Raw genomic sequence first — 11,483 nt, 5'->3', positions numbered from 1 at the left:
TGACTTGTTGGAATATTTGTGAGGAGTAAGTTGCAGTAATCACGGCGGGAGATGATGAGAGACTGAATCAGTGTTTTAGTTGATTCTGAGCTGATATATGGTCGTATTCGAGCAATGTTGCGCAGTTGAATACGGCAAGATTTTGCAAGTGTTTCAATGTGTGGTGAAAAAGACAGATGTGAGTCTAAAATAACTCCTAGGCAGCGTGCCTGTGTGGTGGAATGAAAGGTGGTGTTGTTTACGGTGAGTGATATCTGAGGGACAGGGGAAGATCTTGGAGGAAATATAATGAGTTCTGTTTTTGAAAGGTTCAGTTTCAGGTGGCGCTGTGACATCCAGGAGGAGACAGCAGAGAGACAGTCTGTGACTTGGGAAAGGACAGAATTAGAAAGATCAGGAGTAGACAAGTAGAGTTGGGTGTCATCAGCATAAAGATGATACTGAAGTCCGAATGACTGAATAAGTTTTCCTAGTGAAGTTGTATAGAGCGAGAACAGCAGGGGGCCAAGAACAGAGCCTTGAGGAACTCCAACAGAGAGTGGGAAAGTAGTAGAAGTAGAGTGCATTTCGCGAATTCCTGCCCGTGCGCACGCACAGAAGCGTTGAGAAGCGCGAAGAGAAAAGAAGGGAACCGGACTTGGGGTAGGAGACAGGTACGTGCCTGGCGCCCTCCTAGCTTTGCGCCCTAGGCACGTACCTATTCTGCCTACCCCTAGTTCCGGCCCTGCAAGGAGGAGTGTGTGGTCAACTGTGTCAAAGGCTGCAGAGAGATCTAAAAGGATTAGAATGGCATAGTGACCTTTAGACTTTGCCAATAGAAGATCATTGGTTACTTTGGCGAGTGCAGTTCAGTCGAGTGTGATGGGCGGAAGCCAGATTGCAAGGGGTCGAGGAGGGAGTTGTGAGTGAGATGCTGGATCAGGCGTTTGTAAACAAGCCTTTCTAGTAATTTGGATGCGAATGGAAGAAGGGAGACCGGTCGATAGTTAGTGGGAGAGCTTGGATCAAGGGAAGGTTTTTTGAGGATAGGAGTGATTAGTGCTTGTTTGTATAATGATGGAAAGGTACCAGTAGAGAGTGAAAGATTGAATAGGTGGGTAAGTGCAGGAGAGAGTGTATCAGAGATTGGGTGGAGGAGGCTAGAGGGTATGGGGTCAAGGGAGCAGGTGGTGGGTTTTGAGCTGGCTAGAAGTTTGCTAACTTCATCTAGAGTTGCAGGGGTGAAGGAGTGCAAAGTAGATGTGAGTGGACTGCACGTTGGTCTGAGATTGTTGTCGGACGGTATGCTCAGCCTAATGAGATCGATTTTTTCATTAAAGAAATAAGCAAGGTCTTGGGCTGTAACATTAATAGGTGGAGGGGGGCATAGGAGTGAGTTAAATGTGGCAAACAGCTGCTGTGGTTTGGAGGACATAGTAGATATTAGAGAAGAGAAGTATTGTTCTTTGGCTAATGATAGAGCTCGGTTATAGCAGGAGAGCATGAATTTGAAGTGGATAAAGTCAGGATCAGTTTGTGACTTTCTCCACCGTCGCTCAGCTGATCTACTACATCTTCTGAGGTACCGTGTTACACTAGTGTGCCAGGGTTGGGGTTTAGCTGGCCGGCTGTGACGGGTGGTAGAAGGTGCAAGGGAGTCAAGTGCTGTTGAAAGGGCATCGTTGTAGAGAGAAGCTGCCATATTGGGACAGGAGAGAGTATTAATATGAGGTATGGATTGTGCTGATACTGTTGATAATTGTTGTGGTTCAAAGGCATTAAGTTTTCTGTATGTGTGGGTAGAAAGAGATGGTTGTGAAGGTGCAGATGAAAGCAGTATCTGAGACATATAGCTAACAATACCTGCACATTGCACTCGGCACGTTCCCGGGACGCATTCGTATATGCAGAAGATGTGAACCACACTCAAGGGTGTTCAATGCCGATCAATAACCTTAAAAAGCTTAGAAAATCACTACCGCATAACCAAGACTCACTTCACCAATAACTCTACAATAGAGAACAGCTCAGCGTCTGCTTCTTGATCGTCTTTTTTAGGGGATCTGACTACACATCGCACAAAGAAAAAAGGAGGACACTGAGAGGGGATAAATGCAAAGTACCAATAGAGACCACTTCCCACCAATGACACCACAGAGAAAAACAAGGGACAACAGCAACCATAGGACACGTTAGTATATAATATCTCTGATACTGTACTTTCACCTTTATCATTGACAGTTTTGCAAAGAGGTTATCACTTTGTCTTACTTCTCACTTTACATTAAACATTGACTTGCAAAAATGTTTTTGTATTTTGAGCTATTTTGCTAAAATGCCATCTGAATTATTAAAGCTTAAATTATTTATTATATTATTAAATTATAACTGCTGGTTTGGGTCACTCACAACTATCTCTAAAAAAGCTGGATTAAGTAATCGTAGCACATTTGTTTCACTCTCTACAGATGGTGACTACTGATATAGACAAAATGAAAAAGAAAATGTCATCTAACCCGAGGTTTGGGAATTTATCAAACCTTTATTATCAGGAAAGGTCTTGGCTGACAGAGCTAATGATAATAAAATCACCAAATCAGCTGATAAAAGAGGAGCTCTAATGGTTCTACTTGAGGAATACTAGTAAAAAGATCAAAGAGGTTATAAAGCAATTATCTACAAACCATTAACTAATAATCCCCTTACATCCATACAACAATGCATAATGGACAGGGTCCTTAGAGCATCCGATGAGGGACTTATTGATAAAGATTTGAAATAATATCTAGTATAAGTAATTCTAGAGCAGCTGGACTTGCTGAGTAATCATTGAAGACGTTTCACTACTCATCCAAGCATCTTCTTCAGTTCAACTGACTGGTATGGGAAATCCCTGGCATATAAACTCTTCCACTAATCCAATCACAATGGCACATTTCAGAGAGGTGACAGTTGACTCACAGAGGTGTAAATGTTGTGTAGTTACTGTGATAGGATTACCAATGTATCACGCAACTCCTCATGATATAGGATTACTTTGGTAATCCTATCTCATGAGGAGTTGCATGATACCTTGGTAATCCTATCACAGTAACTACACAACATTCACACCTCTGTGAGTTGAATAAAAACCTTCATAGTCATTTGAAACAATACTTGATCAAAGAAAATCACATCAACCCTCTTTTTTCATATGTTACCAAAGGTCCACAAGGATCTAAAAGAACCACAAGGCAGACCCATAGTTGCAGGCACAGGCTTTGTTCTGAGGCCTTGGTAAGATACTCCAGCCATTAGTTCATAATACATGTTCCTACGTGAAGGATACTACACACTTATTACATATGATTAAAGGGGAAGTAAAGTCTAATATAGAATAAGGCTAGAAATGCTGTATTTTGTATACTAAACATGAATTTACTGCACCACACTTATACACCTCCATTGCATATTCCTCTGGCTTGACAGCAGTTAAAATACTTCCTAGAAAAAAACGGAATAGACAGAGCCACAGAAGTCTCTATTGATTGACTTATTGGAAATTGTACTCCACCAAATATTCAGAGACCCTTTTTATTAACAACTACGGGTTACAGCTATGGGCAGTAATGTAGCCCTACTTATACTAATTTATTTATGGCACATCTGGATGACCAATATGTCAACAACAAGTGGTTTAATAAATACTGCCACAAATGGTTCCGCTTCATCGATGATGTGTTTGTCATTTGGAGGGGGCCACATTGGACCCTTGAGAGGTTTGTAGAAGAGATCAACTCTGCATTATCTTGTATAAAATTCACCCTGGCGTCTAGTTCGGAATGTATCCCGTTTTTGGATATGATGGTGTCGAGATGTGGTGGATCCCTGTCGGTGGATTTGTTCGTCAAACACACCGACAGGAATACTCTGCTCCATTTTGATTCCTTTCACCCATTGCAGGTTAAAAAGTCCCTCCAAAAATCCCAGTTTGGTAGGGTTAAGCGGATTGTTAAGGATGAGTCATTACTTGACCTTAGATTAACTGAGATGCAGAATAAATTTAAGGAACGGGGCTATCCAAATAATATGTTAAAGGAACAACGCAAAGAGGTAGAGAAAATTGATGTAAAAAATAAGAGATTGGGCAAGGTAACTCAACAGCAAGAAGTCTGAATGTCTCTGAAGTTTAACACCTTATCCAACAATGTTTCTGATATTGTTAAAAAACATTGGAAAATTCTGAGGGAAGGTCTCCCCAATGTAACTAGTTTTAAAAATTTCCCCATCATGTCCTACATGAAAAGTAAAACTTTAGCTTCAGTACTTGTAAAGTCTGATATAGGTAGCCAAAAAATGAAACAAGGCACATTACGGCTAACAAAAAATGGTACTTTTCCATGCCTTGGGTGTAACTGCTGTTCCAATTGCCAAAAAGATGGAGTAGTTCATCATCCCCGACAAGGTACACCATTTACAATATGGGGGTACTACACATGTGCCACAAGTTTTGTGGTGTATAGCATTAAATGCACTTGTGGCTTATTATATGTGGGAAAAACCTCACGTCCTATTCGAGAAAGGATTAGGGAGCATAAATCAGCAATTAGAACAAAAAAGATGGAACAAGCAGTTGCTGCCCATTTCTTAGAGGCTGGACATGGGATACACCAATTGAAATTTCAGATATTGGGTCATATACCCATACCTAAACGAGGTGGGGATCACATAAAATTTCTATCAAAAAAAGAAGCACAGCGGATTAGGAGACTCGGGACACTTTCTCCATGTGGATTGAATAGGGAATACGATCTATATGCTATTTTTGGCTGATTTTGTTTTTATTCAGATTTTAATTGGTTGTTTTTAATATTTTGTTTTACAGATAATATACATAAATGATTGGTCTGTGACCCACAAAGAGTTAACCACGAAAATAATTGAACTGCTTAGCAACAGTTTGTATGCAATGTGTTTTCTAATATTTAAATGTTGCCAATAGGTGGTGCTTAAGGGATACATTTTGGTCACAATTGTAACAATATGTATGTTACTTGTTGCTGTTACTACCATATAACCAGTAGATGGCGAATATTTCCCCCATATAAAAGGGGTGTTAAAAATTGGTGATTATAGAGCTTGATAAAAGGCCTCATGGCCAGAAATGTCGTGGATCAGGCTGTTTGCCATGTAATTTATCAATGAAGGCATTTTAACCTACTGGTGCTGTGCGAAAAACCTTTTTGACCAATATGTGTACCATAACCCACTTTTTCTTGAACATTGTATTCTTATTATATTGATGATCTGCTGATTATATGGAATGGTACAGAAGACTCGTTGAGTGAATTCGATATATTTATAAACAATTTAGATGAAAATCTTAAGTTCCCCAGCAGTTATGATACCACTACACTTAGTTTTCTTGATGTTCAGCTTACCAGGTGGATCAAAACTGACATTTCAAAAGGGTACAGATAAAAGTAGCCTGTAACATCATACCAGCTTTCATCCACCTTCTCTAAAAAACTCAAACGAAAGCAGAATTTTTGTTTAGATGTCAGTATTAGGTTTCCTGTTGGGCCCATGGTACCCCAGTCGATCACTTATTACCTCCATCTTTGTATCATTGGATGCTCCCAAAACACATGATAAAATGTATTCCCACACTTCAGGATTGAAGACATTCGGGTATAGCTTTGCTCTACAGCACAAATGAAGATAGGCACTGTGTAGCAATTTCATTTGTATATGTCACTATAGTGCAGCACCATCAGAGTGGCATAGATAAATCAGGCCTAAGTAAATATATGTATGTATGTATAACTTTGTAAAGCACTGTTAAGGAGCCGCAGCACTGTACAGTGCATAAAAGTACAATATAAATAAAAGTATACACAGGGAAGACACATAATAAATATATACAGAATCATATCAGGACAAAGAGCTTAAGTGCTTTGTGGTAAGAGACACAGTGGGAAGGAGGTACCTGCCCTGTAGAGCATACAGTCTAAGTGGATGGGAGGCTAACATACAGGCACAAATTGGAGATGAAAAAGTGCACACTAAGGCATAGTCCAGTAAGTACAGGACTAGGCTAATGTTCTAGTGCTCCAAAAGATAGACTCTTAGTTTTTTCTTGAAGAGATTGAGATAGGGTTCATTACGAAGGAATTCGGGGATAGAATTCCAGAAGTAATGAGCAGCAAGATAGATGGGTTTGAGACGAGAGGTGACAGTGAATGGTGTGAAGAGATCGTGGCTCTGAGAGGAACAAAGAAGACGACCAGGAACGTTTTGTAAGGAAGTCTTACCGGCGCTGTTACTGCTGCTCCCTCCTGCCTCCCCAAGATGGCGGCACCCAGGGATTCCGCGCAGCACGTCATGATGCCAGCGTCAGAATGGACGCAGCGTCGTCATGCAAGCGTCATCACGTTCGTTTGGCACCAAATGAGGCCTATTTAAGACGCCAGGACATTACAGACTTTGCCCTAATATAGGTTCTACCTTGTGTGTTCCTGAGTGTGCTTTGAGTGTGCGTGCTTTGACTTCGGCCTGTTTATTGGATTTTAAACCTTTCTACCTGCACTGACCCATTTGCCTGGACTTGACGAATCTTTCTCTTCACCCTTGTCGGATACCTTGAACTGTGTTGGACTGGTGTTTCCTCCTTGGTCCGCAATCCTAACCGAGCCTTCGGGCCCCTTACAGTATATTAGGGCCATGGACCCTTCTTTGGAAGCCCAACCCGACTTTGGTAGGGCCTTTTCGGGGACTTGCCTCCCACATGGAGGCCTATGAAGCCCAACAGTCTCAAGGGCAAATTCACTAACCTCCGAAAATTTGCCAGTGACAGCTTCGCTCACAGTGCAACACTTTGCGAGGCTAAGATTTGCCAGGACAACGCGGATTCATTAAAATCCGAAGTTGTGTCCAGGGTGCCGAACGCTGGCGAGGTTGCGCTAGTGTTACTGCACCAAGCGAAGCCAAGTTGCGCTAGCATTGTCTAATTTGCATACGGCGGGAAGTTAAAGTTGAATAGACGTATATGTTGCAGCCAATACATTACACTACACAAGCCCGGGAAACCTTAATAAAGAAAATAGAGTTATTATATTGCCCTACACATGAGCTCAGTGTATAGTTTATGTGCCATATGTTAGGAAATGTAGGGGGGAAGCCGGTTACCCCACAAAAAAAGTACACTCTTTTGCAGCCTATCACCCTGATAAAAGGAAAAGACTTTTCAAGAAGAATTTTCAACTATTTTTTTTAGGAACTCCTACCTACTCTATTGCACTTCACCTGGTGTGAGGTGGCGAAGGCAAGTCTGGTGCAAGAGGTAACATACAGTAAAATCAGCATCTAAGTGAATTTGCATAGTTACATCCATTCGCCAGAGCGCAAATTGCTAGGGAGCGAAGTACCGCTAGAGTATCTCCTTCGCTAGCGAAGTTACGCCACCGACAGTTGTTAAATCGGCGAAGTTCCGAAATGATGTCATGCTGCTGAATTTTCACCAGCGTTAGTCACTTCGCCCTTTAGTAAATTTGCCCCTCACTTCGGCCAAGCGTTGGAGGTAGGGTTGCCACTCTTTCTGGAAAAAAATACCAGCCCTCCTAGATATTTATCTTTTTTCCATTTTAATAACATTGGGATGAGCCGTGATTTTTACTGGCCACGCCGGCCGGGTGGCAACCCTAGTTGGAAGCCATACTGGACAAGTTATCCATACCCACGCCAACCACTCGGGCGCCAGTTCCAGTGGAATTGCTGCCTCCAGTCCAAGCTTCGGAACCCCGCATCTCAGCTACTCGTCTTTACAGAGGAGACCCACAGGCTTGTCGAGGCTTTATTAACCAATGCCAGATTCATCTCGCACTGCAGCCATTGCAGTTTGTGTCTGAACAAGCCAAGGTGGGGTTTATCATCACCCGTTTGGAAGGGAAGGCGCTTGAATGGGCATCTCCTCTGTGGGAAAAAAATCCCCCTTGATAATGGATGCCCAGGTATTCATTTTGGGGGGTATAGTTTTCCTTTAATATGGAAAACCGTACTAATATCAGACTTAGATGTCACAAAAAAGGTGTCAGCCATTCCACCAACTCAATTCCAAGCCAAGAAAGTGCTGGGTGCAGAAAAGCTACTGTATTTAGCTTATCTTTGAGCAGTTGTTGTTTAACCTGGTAGTGTTAATAAGTAACTAGATATCGAGCCTTGGGCTACTTGCTGAGTGTAAAATATCCTTGCCCGTAAGAAACATGGCGATCTGTACCCTCGACGTCCAACTGCGTGAGCCCGTCACGTGATCCGCTCTGCTTTCCTTTGCCGAAAGACTTTAGCACTTGGAGCACGTGATCGCCTCATCCGGGTCTCCGCGTTCTTTCACACTCGGCCCAACATGGCTGCTTCAGGTGAGTGTGTGAGAGGGAACCGGGGTCGGGGCTGCTGCTGACTGGGTAAGGTGCCTGCGCGCTCTTATATCTCTCACGTTTCGTGGCGAGTCGGTAGCGTGACGGCTTGTGTGTGTTTTGTGGTACCGCGTGCAGCAGGAGCGCGCCCACGGATCAGTCCCGCCGCGCGACCATCTGCAGTCACAGACGCACCGCTGAATTGAGGCCGCACCCTGCCCTGTTCTCGCTTGTCTGTAATACTGTGCCGGCATTTCAAGCCTCTGGGACCTTTGTACAGTGCAGCGCTGTCCCACCCTCACCCCAAAGAAAGGCCCTATTAGGCGGGGGTGGTTATTCTGCTATTGAACTACAAATCCCAGCATCCCTGTCGGACTGTAACAGCACATATAGGGCCGCTTCTTAGTCGAATACCTATTTGTATAGCAGCAGAATCACTGGAAGGCCTGTTTGTTTTGCTCGCTCTGTTACCACGAAGTACAGTGGGGCATTTGTTCATTTCTGCCTCATTTATCGTCACCCAGCCCTCGCACAGCACCCTGGGAATTGTAGTTCAGTATCAATGCGCTCATGGGTCTCTATTCTCATTGCGAGCGTTTCCCCATGTGGATTAGGGCTAAAACACGTGGCACAGGCGAGCTGCAGGGGGAAGCCCTCCAAAAGCGTATGGCCTGCGACTTGTACGCACTCAATGACGGTGTTGTTGTTTATTATGGGCGGCCGGCCAGGCCCAGGCTATTAGGCCTCTGTGAGCGCGGCGGCCGGAGACACGTCATTAGCAGCATGGCCTGTGCGCGCTCCCGGCCTCTTGTCATGGGGAGACGTGACGTAAGGAGAAGGCGCTCATATGGCTGCGCTGGGGCTACAGATAAACACCCACCCACAGGCCGTTGCCTCTGTATACTGGGGAGCTCCACCCAAAAAAACTCTTGCATAATGTTGCTGTCATTCTAAGCAGCAGTTTTACATATGATAAGAGCACATTTTCAGTTACATTTTTTAAAGGGGTAGTTCACCTTTAAGTTAACTTAGTATGTTATAGAATGGCTAATTCTTAGTAACTCTTCAATTGGCCTTCGTTATCCATTTTTTTTTAGTCTTCACATTATTTGGCTTCTTCTGACTCTTTCCAGCTTTTAAAAGGGGGTCACTGACCCCATCCAAAAAACAAAAACCAAATGCTCTGCAAGGCTACAAATGTATTGGTATAAGTACTTTTTATTACTCCTCTTTCTACTACTCCTCTTCTATTCAGTCAGTTTCCCAACTGCCCCCAGTCATGTGACTTGTGCCTGCACTTTTGGCTGGAACTACTTTCTTTCAGGCTGTTATTTCTCCTACTTAATGTAACTGAATCAGTCTCAGTGGGACTTAGCTTTTACTATTAAGTGTTGTTCTTAGATCTACCAGGCAGCTGTTATCTTGTGTTAGGGAGCTGCTATCTAGTTACCTTCCCATTGTTCTGTTGTTAGGCTGCTGTGGGGGGGGGGGGTAGATATCACTCCAACTTACAGTACAGCAGTAAAAAGTGACTGAAGTTTATCAGAGCACAAGTCACATGACTGGGGGCAGCTGGGAAACTGACTAGCCCCATGTCAGATTTCAAAATTAAATCTAAAAAAAATCTGTTTGCTCTTTTGAAAAATGGATTTCAGTGTAGAAGTCTGCTGGAGCAGCGTTTTGAAAAAAACATGTTTTCCCATGACAGTATCCCTTTAAAAAGCCTGGGCCTATATTGAATCTCATTCCAGACTTGCCCATCAGATTCTGACACACTAGGAATTCCCCAATTATAATCCAAGAAGCGCTCTAAAGGAAGCTAAACAACATTCTGTGTTTTGTTTAGTCTTAAAAAGGTCGTTCACCCTTGAGATAACAATTTGCAATTAGTTTTATTTTTTTATTATTATTTAAAGTTTTTGAGTTATTTAGCTTTTTATTCAGCCGCTCTTCAATTTGCTTTTTAAGCAATCTGGTTGTCTGGGTGCAAATTCCCTAGCAACCATACATTGATATAAATAAGAGACTGTGATATGAATAATAACTAACTACATTTGTAGCTTTACAGAGCATTTTCTTTTTAGAAAGGGTCAGCAACACCGATTTGAAAGCTGCTAAGAGTCAGAAGAAAAAGGCAAATAACTATAAATCTATAATGCAAACCAACTGAAAAGTTGCTTAGAATTGGCTATTCTATAAACATACTAAGTTACCTTAAAGGTGAACCTTTAAAGGAACAGTAACATCAAAAAGTGAAATTGTTTTAAAGTAATGCATTATTTCCCTGCGCTGGTAAAACTGATGCATAGCAGATAAGCTCTGTATAATGGTGTTATCTGTTATCCACTATTTATCCTGTGCCAATTTTTTCTATTTCCATCATTGCTACACAGCAGCTTATTTATATAAACAATAGTAGTGTTTCTGAAGCAAACACACCAGTTTTACCAGGGCAACAGTACATTATATTTTCATTACACTTTCATGTTTTGGTGTTACTGTTCTTTTATCTTATCATTTTGGATGTGCTTGTAGCTCTGTATGTAAATGTCTAGCCCATCAGCCTTGTATGTATATATATATATATATATATATATATAGGGGTAATAGTTGTGAGACTCAGCAGTTTTTCAGCTTGGCAGGCAGCTGACAACTATTGGAAGTGTCCTTTATTTGCTGTCCTTTGTTTTGCATTCACAAAAGCATTAATGGGTGTAGGTGATTATAAGTGATGTGCAGGTTGAAAACACTCAACCCAACGCTAACCCACTAAATGTTGCCGTAGCACCTTCCCATTCCACACCCAACATCTTTGCTTGCCTCTGATTGCAGGACAGAGAGGCTCATTTATCAGCACTGGGCACATTTGCCCACAGGCAGTTATCTATAGCAACCAATCAATGATTAGCTTTTTAAAGCCAGCTGCAAGTAGACCAGTGAATGCCGCAATTTGGTTGCCATGGGTTACTGCCCATGGACAAAAATTTGCCCAATCTTAATAAATGACCTCCTGAGAATTTTTGGGAGCAGAGGAGGAGTGTATTTTCCATTCTAACCTGCACCCGACCAGGCTTGCAATGCATTCCCAAATTTTAACTCAAACCGCCCTACCCA

General features: G+C 42.4%; 1 protein-coding gene across 1 annotated transcript in view; it reads left to right on the top strand.

Moving 5' to 3' along the window:
• The first annotated feature begins 8,244 nt into the window (after positions 1 to 8,244).
• eif4b.S (eukaryotic translation initiation factor 4B S homeolog) overlaps positions 8,245 to 11,483 on the top strand; it is a 44,431-nt gene continuing 41,192 nt past the window's right edge. Inside the window, exon 1 of the mRNA XM_018250164.2 lies at positions 8,245 to 8,372. Within this exon, the coding sequence (XP_018105653.1) occupies positions 8,360 to 8,372 (13 nt within the window). The 5' untranslated portion in view covers positions 8,245 to 8,359. The remainder of the gene's footprint in view (positions 8,373 to 11,483) is intronic.

The sequence above is a fragment of the Xenopus laevis genome, chromosome 2S (assembly GCF_017654675.1).
Source record: "Xenopus laevis strain J_2021 chromosome 2S, Xenopus_laevis_v10.1, whole genome shotgun sequence".
Taxonomy (NCBI): domain Eukaryota; kingdom Metazoa; phylum Chordata; class Amphibia; order Anura; family Pipidae; genus Xenopus; species Xenopus laevis.
The sequence above is the reverse complement of the archived record's forward strand: the minus strand, read 5'-3'. Positions and strand labels throughout refer to the sequence as shown.